The 22926-nt window shown below is 36.3% G+C and overlaps 1 protein-coding gene across 3 annotated transcripts in view; it reads right to left on the bottom strand.

Moving 5' to 3' along the window:
• Window positions 1–22926, bottom strand: part of LOC116181465 (proton-coupled amino acid transporter-like protein pathetic) — a 66546-nt gene that overhangs the window by 38571 nt on the left and 5049 nt on the right. Inside the window, exon 2 of one of the 3 annotated variants that reach the window (XM_031501849.1) lies at window positions 6608–6815. The exons of 1 other annotated variant lie outside the window; for it this stretch is intronic. Coding sequence is in view for 1 of the 2 variants with exons in the window: in XM_031501847.1 (XP_031357707.1) it covers window positions 11291–11317 (27 nt within the window). In the remaining variant the exon portion in view is untranslated. Of the gene's footprint in view, window positions 1–6607; window positions 6816–11290; window positions 11503–22926 lie in introns of those variants that run through there. One more of the 3 variants, XM_031501847.1, reaches the window with a different exon arrangement.

Here is a 22926-nt window from a genome sequence, read left to right as displayed (position 1 = left end):
CTGTAACCAGTCTTTAGTCCAGAACTTTCGCGCCACTCTTTTTTTATTACTTTCGACAGCTAACAATAATCCAACAACAGGAAGAACGTTATCTGTCGACGTCATTTTTGCGCGAAACTGGCGTGCCTTAAGGCTGGCCTTCGTATATTCCTCAAGGCCCGTCGCATCGAGGCATGCCTTCGGTTTTTCCGTTGCGTGTGGAGCCGCCTTAACATTCACATTAACATTAAGCTCGTTCATACTAATTTAACATGATATCACATTACATTCTAACGCATGAAGATGCTCTATTCAAACGTTAGGCCACATCTCTATTGATCGTAGAATGGTGCTCATGTCTTCTTTCGCGGTGATGACTTCCATTTGACTGTTTCAGTTTTCCCTAGGCCATGCAGCATGAATCATCCTCTGGTGGTGATTTTAACAGTACCATAGTCTATGTGTAATATGCCAATCCAGAAAGAAAACGTCAGTGCTTCAAGAGACAACGTTTAACTCTGTAACGTTCTTATTCTTGCATAATACCTTCTTCATAGTATTAGTGCTCAATATTCTAAACAGTTTCGACTGCCAAATGTTACGTTCTAATTTAAAAAAATCAAAGAAAACTTGGGAAGTATGTTTTAATATACATATTTGCCCTCAAATTACGCCGCCAAACCAACTTCTGCCTCTTGGTTCCATAGTTAAAGACTTAAAGTTTATAAGAGACGAGTCCCCACTTCCGCAGTTAAGCCCTTCAGTTGTGTAACATCCAGAATGATATTCGCAATTCTCATATTATGGCTCCAGGCCATCGAAATGGGGAATGTGTGGCCAGTGTAGTAAAAATACCGTAAAAAGAACGACTTTTTCACTGTTTTTTGGACTTTCCAGGCGCCATCTTGATATTTAGGCCCCAGGCATATGGCGCTGCTGGAGGTCCCCACATACTTAAATGTTAACTTTACCATATGAATACATATTGGACGCCGACAACCGGCCAGAAAAAAAATGACGAATTTGTGCATTTTTGACGTTTTTAAACGGAGTTTTGGCATTTAGGCCCCTAATATGAATACGAAAGTGGGCCTAAACGATGTCGACGAGTGTACTAGATGATATCCTACCCTTAAACTACCCAAACCGTTCAGCGGTGTGCCTTGTGGGCTCGAAATAACCGAAAAACGGTAATTTCGCCCGCCATCTTGGATTTAAGGGCTTAAATGCCAAAATCGGGTCTGGCAACAGGGCGCATCGTTTTCAGCGGGGACTAATTAGTCTAGAACCGCCTGTTGCCAGTTTGTAGCACAAAACGCCGTTAGACATGCACTTTTCAGAAATGTCTCCCTGACTAACAGTCGAATCTTCCTTCCTTGAGGATTATATAAGGTCCGTGAAGTTAGCACGGCCATTAAAAGCACTAACGACGGTACATGATCACATCGTTAGTGCTTCGTTAGTGCCTCTTAGTGCTTTATAACTTGGATCAGCACGACCGGCCGTTTCCGAGAAATCACCCCCCTCCCCCCCTTTGTGTAGTGCCGACTTCCTACCCTCGTTGAAAGCACTAATGACTGAACAAGTGCTAATCGTTAGTGCCTCTTAGTGCTATATAACCTTTTTCAAAAACTAACTCCAGATTCCTCATCCGAATTTTTCTCGCACCTCCAAATAGGGGTGCACCCTTTTGTGGTAGGAATTTTGAATTTTTTTTTCAAAATCAGATACGACATACCCGAAAACCTATTCAAAAACGGGCCACCCTAGGTGCCACCCATCTTTGTAACTCTTATTATAGTACCTACGGAATAATGTCCATTGCAAAATCATTGTGAGTTACTATGCGTGAAAAAGTTTGGCCCCCCATTCAGAATTGTTGTTTGGGTACATTTAACTAATTTTGAAAGGGGGGCCAAACTTTTCGCCCGTAACTTCTGGTTTTATGACGTCATCAAGTTGGAAGCTTCTGTGACACGGGGATATCGCCGTACTGGTCCGATTCCCTAACTACTGCTGCGATTCTTGTCATCTTAGGTTCTTTGGAAAGATAATAAAAAACGGAACATATTATATTAGAACACTTATTTACGTTAAAGATCACCGTTCCCAAGATATGGACAAAAAACGTACCACAAAAAAGTGGTTATTTGAGAGGCAATGTATGTGTTAATTAATTAAAATGTGATTACTTGTATTGGTCTATTTTTTTTTATATTTTTTTTTTCTTTTTTTTTGATACTTGTACGCTACAGAAGTGAATTTTTTTTGTCTTTTTAAATTTTATAACTTAGGATTCTCATTCGCCATCATAAATAAATGTATATATGTGTTGTGGGTAAAGTGTAAGAGCAGATATTTTAATCTGAACTTCGCCCATTCACTGCGGTTCATAAATTCGATTCTTCTTTTCTTTGTACATGTTTATATATTATTTTAGTTGTGATTTTTTTTAACGGAATGTGAATAAAGGCCATTATTATTATTATTATATTATTATTATTACCGAGCAGGCGACTTTCAAGTACATAATTGAAATTAGGGGAGGAATCGTTAAAGATATAGTAATCATTTATATGAAATGATATACAGTGTGTCCCAGATCGGGTGGGATTGCATGGGCAACTTTCTTATTACTAAAAATAGAGAATTGGTTAAATGGACAATGATTTGCAGTTTTAGATGCTTATTTAAAATTCGAATAGATTTTGTTTTGTTTTTTTTTAAAATTCATCATAGCCTACTTGATTAAAATATAAAAACCGGTGATATAACTGGTATCTTATTTTCAATCTCATGCTATGATAGCTCGTTGAAAAGAGAATTAAAAAATCTATCAAATAATCTAAAAATCCAATATAGCGCCTATTTAACTTTAGGAAGTTGGTAAATGTTCCTCAAAGGTAGCCATCTTGAATTTTTTTATATCAATTCTAAATTAGGCGTATTAAAGACAGTAACTTTTATATAAAACTTTTTTTTATATCTCTTATGCTTTCGATGATATAAGACATTCAAGGAAATGACCAATTTTAGTTTTTTTGAATTTACGTCGAACCTATTCGACATTTTGAAATTCCACAAGGAAATTTTAAATAAGCATCTAAAACTGCAAAACATTGCCCATTTAACCAATTCTCTATCTTTAATAATAACAAAGTTACCCATGCAATCCCACCCGATCTGGGTCACACTGTATAGTGCGTTTTCCACCCTTTTTAACGAGTCTAAAAACAAGGAGATTGGTTGAGAACTTCCCGAGATTATATTAAATTTATTATAATAAATAGGAAATAGTTGTGAGCTTTGGAACAGGAAACTGCTTGATGTGGAGAGACTGTTCAAGGCACTTGGACCACATCGAAGTATAATGGCTCTTCCTTTATGGGTTACAATAACAGGCTGTGACTCGACATCCTCAATGAGAGGCAGATCCAAGAGGGTGTGTTTTAATGCTTGGAACAAGTGTAAACAATTTGTTACTGAGAAAATGGCTGAACTTACCAGACGACCATTTATACAGCTTGAACTGGAAGGTGTTGATTTCAAAGCGTTGGAGTTGTTCCTCGTGAAAGTATACGGGGATGGAGGTCAATCAATAAACAAACTGAGGAAGCAAATATTCTGCCACAAAAACCAAAACTCAGAAATGCTGCCGATGACACAAAACGTGCAGTTTATCAAGCAAGCATTTGGGTTTGCGCAAATCAGTCAGAAATTAAGGCTCCGGATCCTTGTGAATATGGCTAGAGGAAGGAAGACGAAAGGCTTCTCCCCGTGTGGATGACGACCCCGCCGGTTAGTATAAAGTTTGTCGGGAAATGAGCAGCTGCGGTTGTAAAAGAACCTGTGCCAAAGCATGCAGCTGTAAAAAGAAGTCACTGTACTGTACGGACCTTTGCAAGTGCAACTGTACTCAAAAGTAGCGTGGAAATTATAGCGTACCTAATTACATCTAAGGTTCTTGTAATTAGACGCGTTAAAAAGGGTAGAAAATGTACTATATTTTATTTCAATAAATGATTACCTACTATATCTAACGATTCATCCACTAATTCCCAATAAGTACTTGAAATTCGCCTGCTCGGTACGGTTTTTGTCCATATCTGGGTAACGGTGATCTTTAACGTAAATAAGTGTTCTAATATAATATGTGTCCCAGAAGCTTCCAACTTGATGACGTCATAAAGCCGGAAGTTACGGGCGAAAAGTTTGGCCCCCTTCCAAAATTAGTTAAATGTACCCAAACAACAATTCTGAATGGGGGGCCCAACTTTTTCACGCATACTAACTCACTACTACCCATTCTTCCGTACTATTATGGTTGCTGAGAAAAAATTAAAGAAGAAATCAAAATTTCACCACTACTTTGGGGGTGGCTCCCAAATGAAATACGTTGCACCCTCGGTTTATTTGCAAAAAAAAAGTGCTTGTCGTGATCCTCTCTATCACTAATTTTTTTTACATGCGGTTATGTAACACCCTGTAAAGGGCGCTAGGAATGAAGATCAGTAACTTGTATAAGTTTAATACAGGGTGTTAGTGAATAAGTGCGACAAACTTTAAGGGGTAATTCTCCATGAAATACAGTTTACTATAAAAAAACCCGTGAAAAAAAACCCGGGATAAAACCCCCCGGAATAAAAACCCACGGAAAGAAAATCCCCCGGAAAAAAACCCTGGAATGAAAACCCCCTTTTTAAATCTCCACAATAGATAGGTATACATCTTAGGGCGATTGTACAAGGCAAGTATATACCTATAGTATAAGTTATTCCAAGTAAAAAATCTGAAAATTGGATTGAATTTTTAGATTTTATACTTGAAATTACGAAGCTCTGGATAGGACACATAGGAAATTATTTTGTAAATTACAGTTGTAACTGGGAATTAGTTTATAATTTACAGTTGTAATTGGGAATTATACTAATTTACAGTTGTAACTGGGAATTAATTTATAATTTACAGTTGTAATTGTCAATTACACTAATTTACAGTTGTAACTGGAAATTATACTAATTTACAGTTGTAACTGGGAATTATCCTTGACAGTTACAACGGTAAATTAGTTTAATTCCCAGTTACAACTGTAAATTAGTATAATTACCAGTTACAACTGTAAATTAGCATAATTCCCAGTTACAACTGTAACTCTTAGGTAAACGGGAGGAGAGTTTATTGAAATGCTCTTCAGAAAACGTTGAACCCTTAGAAAATTGAGAAATTACAAAATGCAGTGTGGCATCGCGTTTGCTTTTCCAATGATGCACAAACACACAGCATGAATTTTAACTCATGAACATTTGTACTAATAACTAAATAAAATGACACAATTAAATTTCGTATCTCGGGAATGAATGCTTTTCGGCGCCGTTATTCTAATGAAATTTGTGCATAAAAAATATCACTAACTTATAATTCACAATAAAACAGTGTTACGTGTAAATTACGCCAAATTATGTTCTCTTTTATTTATTTATCTATTATCCCTCTCTTGTTCTGGACCCTCAACAGGCTTGCGCCCAATTACAGAGTGATCCGCATAATGCTTTTTAGAGGCGCCTCTGCAGAAGGTCTTAAGTTGTTCTATACTCCTCCGGTATTTATCTTACGAATTAGGAAAACTTCAGGAAAACCTAATTCGGAGTAGCCGGCAGAATGCTCGAAGCTGATCTTAAGGTAATTCCCATCTCTGCCACAGATGAAAAATTCACCTCAACCCAGGTTCGAACACCCGACCTCCGGATTTAGTCCCAACGCTCTACCTCTGAACCATAAAGCCGGTAAGTTTTATGTAAGAATGTAAGAGCACACTCTACAATGTATACACAGTGTAAATAAAAAAAATAAATAAAAATAAAAATGTCAAAACTAGAACTAGTAACTACAAAATCACCCCCAAGCAATATTGTACCGAAGATATTTTTTCAAAATGCAAAGATTTAGGGAGGGTAAATATTGCAAAAGTGATTTCTCCAGTACGTTATTTGGAGCTCGTCCAAAAACGTTAATCGATGAAAAAACGCAATCGCCTTAATGAGAGGGCGAACTTGACCGCAAGCAAGGCCTCGTTTACCGAAATCGATGGCCTTTTTCAGATGGATCGCGTCTGGTGTTTTCGAATTTTGTCGACCCACATCCGAAATTAGACCCTATCGATTCCTCCTTTCGGCGAGAGCGCGAAACTAGTTCAACGGTGACGTTTACCGAAATTCGCGTCTGGAAGCAGACGTCCTGGCGCCCTTTCGGTAAAATCAAAAAAACAAGCTCAAAATCGATGGAGAAACTCGGTGACGTCCTCAACCCGATTACGTGTGTGCGTAGGTCGTAAACAAAAACAAAAATTTATTGCGTGCACCGCGTCAATTGTGTCGGAAGAGCGATTTGAGCAATTTTAATGGCGTGACATGGCGAGAGGCTTCCTAATGTATTATTATAAATAGCCACTTGAGCAAATTATTTTCTAATTTACACGTGTTGTAAAAAGCAGTTTCGCATACATTATAAAACGCGAACTGGTTTGCACCGGTTCCGTGAATACGTAACGTTCGCTTCCTCTACCTACAATTCGATTGCAGGACCGTACTAGGAATCTACATTTTTTGCCCCTAATTTGAAATGAACTCACGAAAGTGGAATGGAGGTTTCCGTCCGTCCGTCCGTCTGTGCACGTTGTCCCTAGCGGCTGCGGACTTTCGCCCGAAAGTTACTGATCGTAAATTTCTTTTCGAGGACCCTGCTAGCTTGGCATCAACTTGTCATGTCACGATCGATTTGGCAATATGTTTGGGTCCACTCGCCAGTTTATATTTAGGTTGTGGTGCATATGTACCTACCTGCAAAAAAAAACTATGGTTAGTATGCAAAATATTCTGACGCAAGTTGTTCAGTAACTCCACAATGTGAAAAATGGCTCATAAATCATGAGCTTTTCGATCGCAGGAATTACTACGCGTCTAATTCCCGATCGGCCTGCCAATGCCAAAAAGAATGAAGTGTCACAAATTACCTCGTGCTCAGATATGAATTTTTGTTTGGTGAGACTCTACGTTTAAAAATTAGAATGGGCTGAGTGACACATTCCAACGGCGCACTTCGGCAGATCATTAGCAAAGACTTCGTCAAATCGAATGTCAAAACAAAAGCACTGGTTTTACACAATGGAAATCCGCGAAACGAACTGCGGAATAATTTGATTCGTACACTTTTTATGCTGGAAAAAGGATATGATGGATATCCGAAATTTAAAAACCCATATAAGTAGGTACATCGATTCAAAAAACACCAAAAGAGAAGTGAAAATTCATGGTAACTCACAAAAAATCAATGTTATACGAAATATCTTTCTTCTTCTGGGGGGTATTCCATACCTCCCAGACCACCCGGATATTCAACGATATATTTAGTGCGTGTATCATAATATTGAAGATTGTCCTTTACGGAAAACTATAACAGAGTCCTTAGGGTTGAACATTTTAAAGAAGAATGGAGAACCGGGGAGTCTGGGGAGTGTGGAATACTCCCCAGCAATAACTCCACCTCGCCCCGCCGAAACGCCCTTAGATCTGATGATACGTGAAAGGAAATGAACAATGAATCTAAACGGAAAAACACACGGTCTGATTGAATATGAAAACGATCTTGTGTAGGTAGGTACTCATCCTCGTGTTCTTCCGTTTCTTGATTAACGCCAATAAGATCGAATTGGAGAGTTTCCATGGAAATTTAAATAATTCTGCAAGGCAAGTTATATAAGAGCAATCATGAAAAGAGTATGTGGGACAATAATTTAAAAGAATAGCGAACGACTTTTGGCCAAACTTAATTGACGAAGCTCCGACCGCTGTTGGCTCGCATTTCGCCCCACATCTAATTGAGCTTAATTGAGAACGCGCATATAAACTATCAATAAATTAAAGTCAATATTTAGATGGAAAATTTTTTCATTCGCTGTACATAAATAAACAGCAATGCGTTAATTGAGCAAATGCGAAGGTATCCATTATGCGAGCTCACCTTCGAAATTTTGGCGCGCCTTCCGCTGAACGTCACCGACCGCTTATGGCCCACATGTGGTCTAATTTGACACAATGTTACTAATGGAAGTACATTAGTGCGTAAACACATTGTAACAAAACAAAAAAGTTGGAGTAGTGAGAGAGTTGTGAGTGGTGTTTTACATTCCAAAAAGATTGAAGAAATCTAAAAAATCTTATAAAAAACCTAAAAAAAAATTGGGCAAGCTTAAGCATAGGGAAAATTATTATTAAAGGGCGATTTAAGGGTTGTTTATACATTATTTAAACATAATCTGTCAAAGAAATAAAAATTTTCAGTGTAGGTATTACGTAAGTTACAACCCCCGCAAGCTAAGTACGCTGTATGTGCTAGTTTGAATTTCTAAAAAAATTGGGCAAGCTTAGAGCAGACGGAAATTTATTATTAAAGGGCAGTTTAAGGGTTGTTTATACATTATTTAAACTTATTCTGTCAAAGAAATAAAAATGTTCGGTGTATTACGAAAGTTACAACCCCTCGCGAACTAAGTACGCTGTATGTGCTATTTTAATTACTTAAGAAATTTCGCAAGCTTAGAACAGAAGGAAATTTATTATTAAATGGATGTTTATGGGTTGTTTATAGATTATTTAAACATAATTGTGAAATAAATAAAAATGTTCGAGGTATTACGAAAGTTACAACCCCCGCAAGCTAAGTACGCTGTATGTGACATTTTGAATTACTAAAAAAATTTGGCAAGCTTAGAGCATAAGGAAATTTATTATTAAAGGGATGTTTATGGGTTGTTTATACATTATTTAAACATAATTTGTCAAATAAATAAAAATGTTCGGTGTGTTACTAAAGTTACAACTCCCGCAATCTAAGAACTCTGTATGTGCTAGCTTGAATTACTTAAAAAATTACGCAAGCTTAGAGCAGAAGGAAATTTATTATCAAGGGCTGTTTAAGGGTTGTTTATACATTATTTAAACATAATCTGTCAATGAAATAAAAATGTTCGGTGTGTTACTAAAGTTACAACCCCCGCAATCTAAGTATACGCTGTATGTGCTGTTTTAAATTACTTAAAAAATTGAGCAAGCTTAGAACAGAAGGAAATTTATTATTAAAGGGCTGTTTAAGGGTTGTTAATACATTATTTAAACATAATATGTCAAAGAAATAAAAATGTTCGGTGTGTTACTAAAGTTACAACCCCCGCAAGCTAAGTACGCTGTATGTGCTATTTTAAATTACTTAAGAAATGTTGCAAGCTTACAGCAGAAGGAAATTTTTTATTAAAGGGTTGTTTAAGGGTTGTTTATAGATTACTTAAACATAATTTGTGGAAGAAATAAAAATGTTCGGGGTATTACGAAAGTTACAACCCCCGCAATCTAAGTACCCTGTATATGCTAGTTTGAATGTCTAAAAAAATTGGGCAAGCTTAGAGCAGACTGAAATTTATTATTAAAGGGCAGTTTCAGGGTTGTTTATACATTATTTAGACATAATCTGTCAAAGAAATAAAAATGTTCGGTGTATTACGAAAGTTACAACCCCCGCAAACTAAATGCGCTGTATGTGCTAGTTTGAATTACTTAAAAAATGTTTCAAACAAAGAGCAGAAGGAAATTTATTATTAAAGGGCTGTTTAAGGGATGTTTATACATTATTTAAACATAATCTGTCAATGAAATAAATGTTCGGTGTGTTACTAAAGTTACAACCCCCGCAATCTAAGTATACGCTGTATGTGCTGTTTTAAATTACTTAAAAAATTGAGCAAGCTTAGAGCAAACGGAAATTAATTATTAAAAGGCAGTTTAAGGGTTGTTTATACATTAGTTAAACAATCTGTCAAAGAAATAAAAATGTGTCGGGGTATTACTGAAGTTACAACCCCCGCAAGCTAAGTACGCTGATGTGCTATTTTAAATAACTTAAAAAATTTTGCAAGCTTAGAGGAGAAGGAAATTTATTATTAAACGGCTGTTTAAGGGTTGTTTATACATTATTTAAACATAATTTGTCAAAGGAATAAAAATGTTCGGTGTATTACAAGTTACAATTCCCGAAAGCTAAGTACGCCGAGAAGTAGGCTGAATGTGCTAGATTGAATTTCTAAAAAAAATTGGGCAAGCTTAAAGCAGACGAAAATTTATTATTAAAAGGCAGTTTAAATGTTGTTTATCCATTATTTAAACATAATCTGTCAAAGAAATAAAAATGTTCGATGTATTACGAAAGTTACAACCCCCGCAAGCTAAAGTACGCTGTATGTGCTATTTTAAATTACTTAAAAAATTTCGCAAGCTTATAGCAGAAGGAAATTTATTAATAAAGGGCTGTTTAAGGGTTGTTTATACATTATTTGAACATAATCTGTCAAAGAAATAAAAATGTTCGGTGTTTTACGAAAGTTACAACCCCCACAATCTAAGTACGCTTTATGTACTGTTTTAAATACTTGAAATATATCGCAAGCTTAAAGCAGACGGAATCTATATGTAAAGAGCAGTTTAAGGGTTGTTTATACATTATTTAAACATAATCTGCCAAAGAAATAACAATGTTCGGTGTATTACGAAAGTTACAACCTCCGCAAACTAAGTACGCTCTACGCTGTATGTGCTATTTTAAATTACTTATAGGATTTCGCAAGCTTAGAGCAGAATGAAATTATTATTAAAGGGCTGTTTAAGGGTTGTTTATACATTATTTAAACATAATCTGTCAAAGAAATAAAAAAAAGAATGCCTGCAAGCGAGCCTGCAAGACATCAATTTTTCCTTGATAAAAGTGGGAAGGTCCTTTAAAATCATCATCGTTCCTTAGTAGGTGCAATCCACTCCATAAAAGGGTGCCTATTGCTTTAGTTATTTTTGGTTTTCGGCCCAAATTGCAGATACAAGTCACACTGACCTAATTGGACACCGACGTCGCAAGAATCTGAATCAAACAAAATCGGATGGTCAATGATCTAAACCCACAAGGCCAATCCCAAGTTCACTTTTTCCCCCCTTTAACTGTCAAGGTCATTCCCCATTATTTGATCATCTCGATCTCCAGCTTATTGTACAATTCCCCAAATATTTATCTAGGATACACGCGCGCGACAAAATTTGATCCTCCGCCAAACGGATTCATCTCTTTGCAGGAAAAGAAGCGCTCCTCTTTCAGTTCAGCGAGTACGACGATAGTGAAATTAACATAAAATTTTCCGTGGCCGTTACGAACTGCTTGCATAATTAATAACTCTTTTTTATCACTCGGCAAGGTCGCGAAGGTTAAGCGCAAAATTTACCTGCGAGCCCAACAGTGACATTTCCATTTTTCCGGCAGTTTTCCACTCACTCAAAAACCGTTTCGGATTATAACTTTGTGCAAGCGCGATCGCAATAATTGCTGTTATTAGACTGATGCATAGCGAATAGTAAATAGATTGTCTATACAAAACTTTGTCAACCGGCCAAATAGAATAATAACGTCATGTTGTTTTAAGTCTATTTTAAGACCGAAATGGAATCAATTTCGCACGATCTGTGATGTATATCGGCCATATACTGCATGTTATTTACTTATTTAACGTTTGGGAGTTATGTAATATTATGTAAACGTGGCGACACTCTGTATATTACCTTTGCGCGAGTTTATAATGGTCGTTTTCGCGCTTACGCGTCATTACGTTTTAACTTGCATCGTAAATTTTTATTTCAATCGCTTTGGGCTTCTTTTGAAATCTGCTTTAACGTTTTTACCTGAAACACAGACGCCTAGGGGCGCCGACTTAATGCGCGCTCAAGCAGTCAAGCCCCACGTTAAGGGAAGTAAACTACCCCAAAATAAAATATACATATACGAATTTTGACCGATAACGACATCAGAATGACTACTTTTTAGCGAAAAATTGCCCTTTTGTGATGGGTTTGTCCGTCTGTCCATCTGTTGCTCGTTTAACTTGAGAACTAAAAGAGACAGGTATGTCAAACCTTCACCAATCGATTTCTACGAGTTCGAGAATCAGTGCTATATGAGCCGGATCAAAAGTCTGGTTTCCGAATTCGAGCGAAGCGACAAAAAATTCCCCTACTGAAAATCGTATGCGATTCTTCGTATCTTGTTTTTGGTCTAGGATCCTTTTCTCGCGAAGTCGGAAGAAATACTGACGACTTTACAAATAATTATGAACCGGAAGTCAGATTCCAACACAGTCGAGGGTACCTAGGCTTCCTCGACTTTCCCTAAATAGAGCCCAAAAACAGGATACATAAGGGAATTAACTAATGTGTAAGTTTCTAATAGTTGATTCAAATGATTTTAGTATGTAGACCATTACTACAGAACACGCCAAGGATCGACAATTGGCTAAGTACAGTGGAAATTTCCACTACTTTTTTGTATGCTGACATAGTAGTAAAAAACGACGAGTAAAAGAGGGTCGTGGGCAACGAGACGATAGCTCTAACCAGGTGGTCATTCCAGAACCGTACTTATAATTTCTGCGTTGTTCTTCGCGACACGTCGCCCAATTCCCCGAAATTAATTTTATGAAAGTAATCTTTAGCAAGAGATGAGTGTCGGTCGGAATTTCTGCGCATATCGTTATGTAAGCAGAACGCGGTGAATCGTAGATGAAAGTGATTACGGGAGCAGAAATATGTAATTAACTTTAATGAGTGTATCTATAAATACACGAGAAATTGTTATATTGCTGGCCCATACTGTACAATTAGGGGCGTGAATATTAGTCGAGGAACGCTATGGTCGCGGATTATCACATTAGGAGCGGGGGCGGTGGTAACTCATAAGAATTAGTTACCTACTTACAAAGCGTACATACAATGGCCCCATTGAAAAAGGTTCAGGAGATCATGCCGCATATTTACGTCTGATTAAACAGACGTCAATACGTTCGCAGAAATGTGAATGATGAATTATTCATACAAAGCTGAAAGGGTGGCCAAGGTCTTTTGTTTAGTAAGAAAACAATTTGAAGGGGAGTGCTTCAAATTACGGAAAATGTCAAAAATATAAGAATAACCCATTGTATGTGCTTCCAACTTTTTGGCGTAACGCCCTAATCTAAATTTAACGAGACGAGTAATTCTGTACTTTTTCACTTCGTACACTGCACGTGCGAAATCAAAATGTAAACACAGCAAAAACAATAAACTGGAATTGTAATATTTTGGCTTTGATGTGCGCCGCCTTGCCGTAAAATTTCTTCCCTTTCTTAAGAGCCACTCAGCCACCAGACCTGGAGACTCGCAGGAAGCCAAAAATGACGCCTGATACCAACATAAACAATGTCAACGGCCCTATAAGTCCCCAAAAAATTGAAAAGAAGACTTAACACTTTTTATTACCGTATCCAATGTCCGTAAAGGAAATTATGAGTTAAAAATGGCTTAATGAATATAAATCAGACTTGGAGCGTCGCGGGAGGCCAAGAATGGCATCTGATACCAATATAAGCAATGCCAATGGCCCTATAATTCCCCAAAAAATTGAAAAGAAGACTCATACCACTTTTTATTATCATATCCGATATCCGTAAAGGAAATTATAAGATAAATCAGACTTGCGAGGGTCGCAGGAAGCCAAGAATGAAATCTGATACCAACTTAAGCAATTCCAAATGTCCTCCAAGTTACTTTTTAGTAACATATCGGATAGCCGTAAAGGAAATTATAAATTAAAAATGGTTTAATGAAGACATATCAGACTTGGAGGGTCGCAGGAGGCCAAGAATGGCATCTAGTACCAACTTAAGCAACTTAAAAGGCCCTCTAAGTCCCCAAAAACTTGGAAAGGAGACTCATAACACTTTCTGTTATCATATCCGATATTTCTAAGATGACCTCAAACAAAAACAAGAAAACAGAAGATATTCTAACAGTTCTGAAGGCAATCCACCTATGGGTCATTGTGCAATAAACTAATATACTTTGCAATTACACACACGCACCTACCATGAATCACGTTTTATTCGATTTAAGAACTTGACCTAAGTCATAAGTGTGAACTTTTTCGCAGTCATGCAAATGATATGTAAACTTTACCTACTTCTAAATCGATTACGTAACGTATAGGTAAAAATTTGGCAATTTCGCATGTGTCGGATCTCGACGCCAACGCTATCAGTATCATGTTTATTTTTCTACGTTATCGGGGTACAAAACGTAAAGGTGGCATTGATAAGAACACCTTCACTAAATCCAATAAAACGATAATTGTTAACAATTTCGCCCGAACGATGCGACATCGCCATCTGGCGGTGGTCTGCTTGTGTAGGATTGCGCACGGTCGAGAATACTATTTTACATATTTTATTATTACACCTACACCAATCAAATTCCACCAATACATAATTGATGCGATCAATAATGGATTTTAATTCCGTCTAGGATTATAATTAGAACTATAGATGGCGAAACAAGTCATAAAATTCATGTAAAGCAAAACGAAAATTTGCAGCGGTAGAAATTGCAAGCGAAGACCAAAGGAGGGTTGTTGTGATTTGCTTGTAAGTTGTATTGGGGCGCAACAAGAAAGGTGAGTGAAAAAAGTACTGTTGAGGACGTAAGAAGGTTCAAGCATTATGGAAAATGGCTACCTAGGTATAAAGGGTTGTTATTGCTATTCTTTATTCTCGATGTTAGAGGCGCAAGAAGTAAAGAAAAGAGATGTTAGACTTAGAGAGTGAATAAATTTGTGAAGAGCATAGAAGCTTAAAATGTGATGGAAAATGACTAGAGGGTTCATGTGACACGCTTTTTATCGTTGTTGGCGGCGCAAGAAGTACCTAAAGAAAATGGACGTTAAAGGGTGAAAAAATTTGTTAAGGGTGCAGAAGCTGGAAAGATGACGGAAAATGGCTAGAGGGTTGATGCGACACGCTTTTTAGCGCATTTCCACAAAAATTAAAAAAAAATGCGCTATTGTGGCCACTTTGTCCGTCCGTCCGTCCGTCCGTCCGTCCGCCCGTCCGTCCGTCCGTCCGTCCGTCCGCTAACTTTGCGACGCTACTAGTTTTTTATCTTAAGAGCTATTGTTCTACTTTTTTCGCTATTTGGTTCGTTATGGTGTCGAGTCTTGTACCAAGGAAGGAATTTTTTCTGTACCGCTTAAAAAAAAATTTATTGTAAAAAAAACAAAAAACCGTTTTTTACATGTTCCATAATTTTACACTTTTGCCGTTTATTAACGATCCTAGAGATCGTTTATAACTTTGCGCATTGCTATCTGTCACCTGCCGGTTGGTCTGTCCGTCTGTTCCTTTGTCTGTCTGTCCATCTATCTGTCCGTGTGAACGATAACTTTGTTTAGAAATGTTCGATCGCTTTTACATCTCCGTTAGTTATGAACTGAATTGCATAAATTCAATATGGGCATAGCTTTAGCCATATAATACGCAATGCCAAAAGTTGAATCGAATCGATTCAAAATTCACAGTGCCCTTTTCGCATCTCGACCATTTATAAACCGAATTGCAAACTTTTTTACTTATAAAAGTATTTGAATGAAATTTGATACATAGGCACTTGTAATAAAGGAAAATCAAACGCCAGTTTCAAAATTTGGTTTTGCGCATGCGCAGTGCCAACTTTTATCTATGGAACCATTTAAGTGAACTTAGGCGCTTGGAACAAAGGAAAATCTAACATTAGTTTTAAAATTTAGGTTTGCGCATGCGCAGTTCCAACTTTCTTATTTAGAAAAGCATTGAAATGAAATTCTTCTCATAAACTTGAAATTGAAGTAGCACGTCAACAATGGATTGCCCATGTGCAACGCTATCTTTCATATTTGTGGCCGGATTTTTACGATTTTAACAGAAGTTGCATCTTATAAATGGGAAATGAATACAAGTGGAAATGCGCTTTATGTAAATCGTTTACGATTACTTTTTACATTTTTTATCTTGAAATTCAGAACTGAATCGGTAACACAGCTATTTCATCAACTCAATGGGGATGGGAACGAAAGAATAATATCCTAAAACCAGTAACAACAGAAAGAGCGATAGCACCGGACTTTATTTTAAAACTAGTATTCTGCAATAGTAAAGTAGATTGCAGCTCTAAAAAAGCAAATTTGAACTGCTTCAGTTTGTGTGGTCAATGGCAAGGCAATTCTTGTGAAGAGTTATAGGTAATATTAACTTATATCGTAATATACCAACGCAGGTACATAAATATGTTTCCAGGTTATTTTCAGGTGAGATAGAGAGTTGGACACATATTAATACAATGTGCGACGTTTATAATAATTTTGTGATTTTAATTGTAATGATTTGATTTTTAGTTTAAAATTAGCATTGAATACAGTTCTTAGCAGAAGCAAATATACGGCTATAAAAACTCATAAATAAACAACCACCATGCGACTGGCCGAATGACAAATAGTCCAAGCCAAAAAAAAAAATATATATGTAACAAATTCGTATTTCAACCCCTTGTAGGACGGCAATGACTTACTTGGATTAAACCTTCATATACAGGGTGGTGCCTAGCGCAACGCAGCATAGGGATTTCAATGGTAATTTCTTTATAGTCAATTACTAGCTCCCCTAATTATTTTAGAGCAAAATTCTAAATAAGTTTTTTTTAGAGAAAAAAAATACTGCATCTGTTCATACTTTTAGTTATAATTTTCCATTTTTCAAAACCGTAGAAATCGATAAAATAAAAAATTACATTTTTATAAATCAGTGATGCTTTGGAATCTTTTAACAAACTACAAGCGCATCGCATCTAAGTTATCGTTGTTTGACGTCGAACGATTTTCATATTTAATTCTGTTACAACTATCCGATGCAAGAAAAAGCGGCAATTGGGTAGTGTTTTTTTAGAGAATGTATGCTGCATCTGCATCAGATACTATTTGTTTATCATTTTCCGGAATCAGAGTACCTACATAATCGAAGAAAAAAAACTGATTTGGAGAAGATTTGTTCCTAAACTTATATTCGGATTGTCCGCTACTGCAGCCAAAACGTTGAATGTATTGTCGTTTTCCTGATGGTTTTGACGGACATTTTGAACGTTATTGCACTTGCAGTTCTTTAACTAATTTATAAATAAGTATAAATTTAATATACGTCAAAGACAAATAATGAAACGTGATCGCTGTTTTTTTAAGTAATTCCAAGGCATATTTGATTTATTGTAAAATGGACCTTTTTATTTTGTCGATTTCTACGGTTTTGAAAAACGGAAAATTATGAGTAATAGCATGAACAGATTCAGTATTTTTTTCTCTAAAGAAAACTTATTTAGAGTTTTGCTCTAAAATAATTAGGGGAGCTAGTAATTGATTATAAAAAAATTACCATTGAAATCCCTATGCTGCGTCGCGCTAGGCACCACCCGGTATACCTTTTTTATAAGCTTTAAATTTTTTATCTAGTATTTTTCCATATAAACTAAAAATAAAGAAGATATTTCTGAAAAAGTTTTGGGGTTTTTGGGTGGGTTGCGCGGGGGCGGGGACTTTTAGTAAGTTAAATAGCACTCCAAGTCCTAGTGGTCCACCAATTTTTAGTTTAAAGGGATTTTGTTCCTGGTCAAACTTAGATGGACAGGACTAATCTCTCTGCCTGTTTCTTCACCGTATATAGAATATAGTTACAATTAAAGCGCTGTGGGTAACAACTTATTTTAAGAATAAGTGTGTGTACTTCTTCATCCCACTGTAGGCCATTATCACTATAAATGCAACACTACGTGGCATCTCTCCCAATAAATGTTGGGTCGTTTCTTTGCCAAATATTTTTACGGAAAGATACTTGCTCTTTAAAAAGTAAAAACTTCTAAAGTATTTTAAAGGTTAACGTTCGCGTTCGTTAGTTCTCATTTGGCATTGAACTCTTCCTTCCTATTTAACAATTTCCGCCGTATACACACGTCCCACGCCACTGAATATCGCGTAATAAAGCCAAGTACCTTCCTTACGTAGGTACTAATCGGTCGTTTTCGTAGCGTTATGCGGTCGACGGAAACGGCAACGAATTCAATGGCACCCGCGCGCAGTCATTCCGTCCCGCCTTCCGTTGACGTTTTAGGTGCGATTATCTCTGATGCGTACGTTCTATTTATAAATGGAGATTTCGACTGTAAAAAACACCACAGAATCGGCACACATTAGGCCATGGTCACGACTATCGTTTTCCGAATTTGAGGACGAGCACTTGATCAGTTTTGTTTCCAAGAATCGCTCACTGTTCGACTCCAGTGCCCATGACTACAAGGATAGTAGCGTTAAGGAGATCAAATGGGTACAGATTGCAGCAGCCCTAAATAGAACCGGTAAGTAAAATTTTTCGTATATAAATCACTTTCGTTAGTTTCGATTTAATAAACAGTATATAGATATACGTTAATTATCATTAGAAAGTAGATAACCCCCCGCTGGTTTTCCTGGCCCCCAAACGTGCTGCTCGATTTTGGCAGTGGCGTTGCCTATTCTCCGTCATTTGTTAGTCGCATAATAGAGAATTAGCAATATCCAAAAAAATAGTTTTAATTTAAATTTTTGCGTCTTTTGGTTCATTGTCATTTGAATAAACCGATTTGAGTGATAAAAAATGGTTTAACGTTGACATACCATATTTTCTGCTAACGTTGTGCATTCATTAAGAATTCGGTTTGGGGACCAATTTTCCTTATATGGTAATTTTGTAAAACAATGTATGAATATGCCATCGGAAAATTTCCACCCATTCGTCTTGCACAAGAAATTAGATTTCAGGGCAGACATCAACGAAATTATGTGAACTTTGTATTAAGATTGTGGGAAATTTACGGCTTAACCCGCAATTTTTTCTTGTTGAAAACTTATGGTGCCCTCTAGCCTAGCTATTTTTATTAATTTCATGATCGAACGAGGGGGGGGGGGGCTTAATAATGTCACGTAACCGTTAGATTCTCTAAAACATGATTCAGTGGTTACATTTACATGTTTGTATATTGGATTTCATTGTTTAACTGTAAAATAAACTTAAAATACGTAATTGAAATTAATGTAATAACGGAATTATAGTCTTAAAAGTAAAATTAGGTAAAGCCCCATCACCCCCTGTTGATGTAATTATACGGAATTATTAATAAAAATTTATTTCTTTAAAAATTAAACAGTTATTTGTTTCTGATTTAAACTACAGATATTATTCAATTTCAATAACACTTTATAAAACTCATAATTAATATAAAAAACGTTTTTGTTGCTTATTAAACCAATCTGAGCGTATTAGGAGAAAGAAAATGGATTAACACTTTTTGTAAAGAGTAAAAAACATTTTTAGAAACCAATTTTGGTTGGGGTATAAATTGCTTTTAATCGGTGCGTGAGGGGTGGGGGATTTTGAGGGGCCCACAGGCGCAAAATATGTAAAGCCGAATCGTTACGTATATACTCTTTGGCTAAATGTAACAGACATTTTGTTCCGTAAGTAATTTTGAGAGTTGAGCAAAGCCATTCCCCGGTAGTACTGTTCTCACGCTGCTACTTGGCTCAAGTATTGTAACAGAAGATTTGTGTTTTACCTGCTTGTCTTTTTGTTTTGCAGAAAAAACGTGTCGTTCATTCTATCTTCTAATTCGTGCCGGAGCACCTACTGGTTAAAGTCATAGATTTCTTTCCTCTTTCCTTTCGCAAAGCTGTTGGACAAAGAGATTTCTGATACAAGTTCCTCTGACGCGGAAGACCCAGAGCTTGCTCTTTTTGTAGAAGGTTCTGGGATGTCTGGTCTTTTAATTGTAGGTGAAGTGAATATACATTTGGTGCAAGAGAGTTGGCATTTTCCTTCTGAGGTCTGTCAATATTCATCAAATGATTGTCAACAAATAACTCTTGCTGATCTGCCACAGTGGAAGGTAAGTAATCTTCTTCCGTGAGTATATCGACGTATTCAGAGGACAACTGTGGCCGTTTTTTTATTTACTTCGGAAAATAATGAAGCCACTGGGTATTCAGTTACAGTTCTCCCAGGATTATTCAATAACCATTGCTCACAATAAGAATAAATCCCCATGATAGACATAGACATCCTTGTTTTGGACACAGCGTAGCAATACCAGCTCATATGGTGCCCATAAGAACTAAGAAAGTAGCTTCTACTTCTACATCTAGCGTGCTATGGAAATTCTGATAAATGATTCAGATTCTCCGAAACAAAATGCCCACAGAAAGTGCTAACGGGAACCGTCCATTTTCGACCGTTTAAGGTAGGGAAATTTGACATTTTCAGTTTTTCGGTGATGTCTCAATTATTATCACAGATTTTTCAAAAATGTCAAATGGGTTTTTTGAGTCACAAGGAAGTGAAAGTTTGCCCCATTTAATCTACACTGTATCTCTCACCTTTACGGAGATCCCAATGGTGAATTTGTACCACCCTGTACAGTGTGTCCTATTTTGGTTGAGACTACAGTGTACTTACCTCAGCTGTTTTTAAAGGTGGAGCCGTTAGGTTTTCGCAACTCTCAGTCGCTATTTTGTGAAACTTTGCCACAAACAGAATGAATCTAAGTATGTTTGTTTCTGATGAGAGACAGGGTGAAAACGAAAAGTTTGGGATGTTATCAAATCTTACTCCCCATGTAAGATAGAAAAAAGAATATTTTTGATATTTTTCCGTAGAAACCAATGACGTACTGAAAAAATGTTTGGACCAGAGTTTCTGAAATTTGCTCCAATGTTGGTATTTTTTAGATGCAACACCCTGTATATCTTAACGTCAATTATTTTTCATTATTTTTTCTGATTACATTGATTTATCACAACCTTTTTTTTTAATTAAGCCATGGAAACCTTATTTTCTTACTGTTTTTACCTAGTAGACCATGGTAATTTTGTTGTGCTCATTGTATCCATGGTAATCAAGGCGGCTAATACCAATCAATAAAAATTGCTGTCGGTAAAAGCATATTATTTCAAAATTTTGGAAAATATGATTATATAATATTAATTAGCATATAATAATTATACAGAGTTACTATTAAAGATGGAACGGAAGGTCTCACGCTCAAATCATATTCAAACGCTTCCATTTGAAATCATTACAAATTTTTGAGGTTAAAAAGAATTTTTTCTTATACAGGATGTTTGAATGCGACAGCCATCTTGAATTTTTTTAAATGGCAACATAGGTCATGTGATACGCCATTAGATAGATTCTTTTTTTCCTCTTTCTTACTACCTTGACGTTAAAATATACAGTGTGTTGCTTTTAAAAAATAGCAACTTTGGGTCAAATCTCAGAATGAGTTGTCCAAACATTTTTTTTACTACGCCACTGGATTCTAACTAAAAATATCTAAAATAAGCAGTTTCCACTTTTGTTCTACCTTACATGAGTAGTATGATGTAGGTAATAACATCTCAAAAAGTCGAACTTTTAGCTTTCACCTCGTATCTTAGAATCAAAGTAACTAGATTTATTGTGTTTATGGTATAAAAGTTTGACAAAACACTGGCACAGGTTCGCGAAAACCGCAAAGTTTCTATTTTTAAAAACATCTGAGATAGGTACACTGTCATCTCAACCAAAATAGGACGTACAGTCACTGTACATAACACGCTATGAAGAAGCGAAAGTTTAGTTTCAGTTTAAAGTCCGAATTTCGTTTGTTTCCCGACTTAAAGTCGGAGTTTAATTAATTTTTACATTTCTGGCTTTACATTCGAAAATAATTGAAATTTCGACTTTAGATTCTTTCTAAAACAACTAAATACCGACTGTCATAGATACAGGCTGACAGTAAAAACCCGCAGTACACTCTCACAAACAAACCGCGATATAAAAAATGGTCAAAACCTAGGATAGAAAGGGGTAACTAAAATGGCACAAGGGGTTATCTCAACCTTCGAGGCTACAACTAAACAAAATTAAAGCTAACTCCTATTTGTGAATCAAGAAAATCCTATAAAGACCATATACCAGCCAATGCTAAAAATGATAATTGTACAGAGTGTATCAATAATTACCAAATTAAATAATAATTACACAAAACATATATAGCTACCGTACTTGTGATGTGTTAAAAAAGTCCAAGGGCCAATAATGTAGTATTTCCGATGAGCATTGTCCGTAAGTACCATTTTTTTAAATAAAAACTTTAATTTCCCGTTTTTGCTGCAAATTGCAACGTTATAACGTATTGTTTATTATAGACTTTTCGGTAGGGGGTTTGCTATTTAAATGTTCTTAGTTGGTATAGGTGGGGATAGCCGAGTGCTCCCCCTTTCTACTCTACAAACAGAACAGTTAAAAGGAATATTCTAGAAATCCAGAAAGTAATCGGGGCACCACTAGCCTCCATCGAGGCGCCATTAAGTCGATAAAGGATTTGTCACCTGCGATAAGGAATGAAATCGAATGCGAGGCATTCTTTCCTTGAAGTATGATACACTTCCTAAAATATTCGAGCATGTTCCTTGATTTTTGCTAGACAATTTTCATTTGTTATATAAGCAAATTAAATTGTGTTTAAAGGCAGTTCCAACATCGATGCCGAAGTGATTATTTGATTTGATTTACGTAGTATCTATGCAATCATCCTTAATGTTTTAATTTTGTGACCTCCAAACAATTTTATCTGAACTCTTTTAATTTAGCGGCACTTTTGTTTAAACCAGAAATTGGCATCTTAACTTTCGTTCTTTTAAGTAAGTGATACATTATATTCGTGCTTGTTTTTCATTTTAAGTAAAACTGGGTAATGTTTATGATATGTAGGTGTACACAAGATTTACACAATTTACAAGAGAAAAATTCTTCTTTTGAGATTCAAAACATCGCAACACCGTAAGGTATTTACTGGAATTTACTAACCGTGGATATAGTGATTACACAATGTTGGCAGAATGATGCTATGCGCATGAAACGTATCTGAATCTCTGAAAAAGCTCAAACAAATCTAGGATTACAGTGTTGGG

This window comes from Photinus pyralis, unplaced genomic scaffold, assembly GCF_008802855.1.
Source record: "Photinus pyralis isolate 1611_PpyrPB1 unplaced genomic scaffold, Ppyr1.3 Ppyr1.4_LG9, whole genome shotgun sequence".
Classification (NCBI taxonomy): domain Eukaryota; kingdom Metazoa; phylum Arthropoda; class Insecta; order Coleoptera; family Lampyridae; genus Photinus; species Photinus pyralis.
The sequence above is the reverse complement of the archived record's forward strand: the minus strand, read 5'-3'. Positions and strand labels throughout refer to the sequence as shown.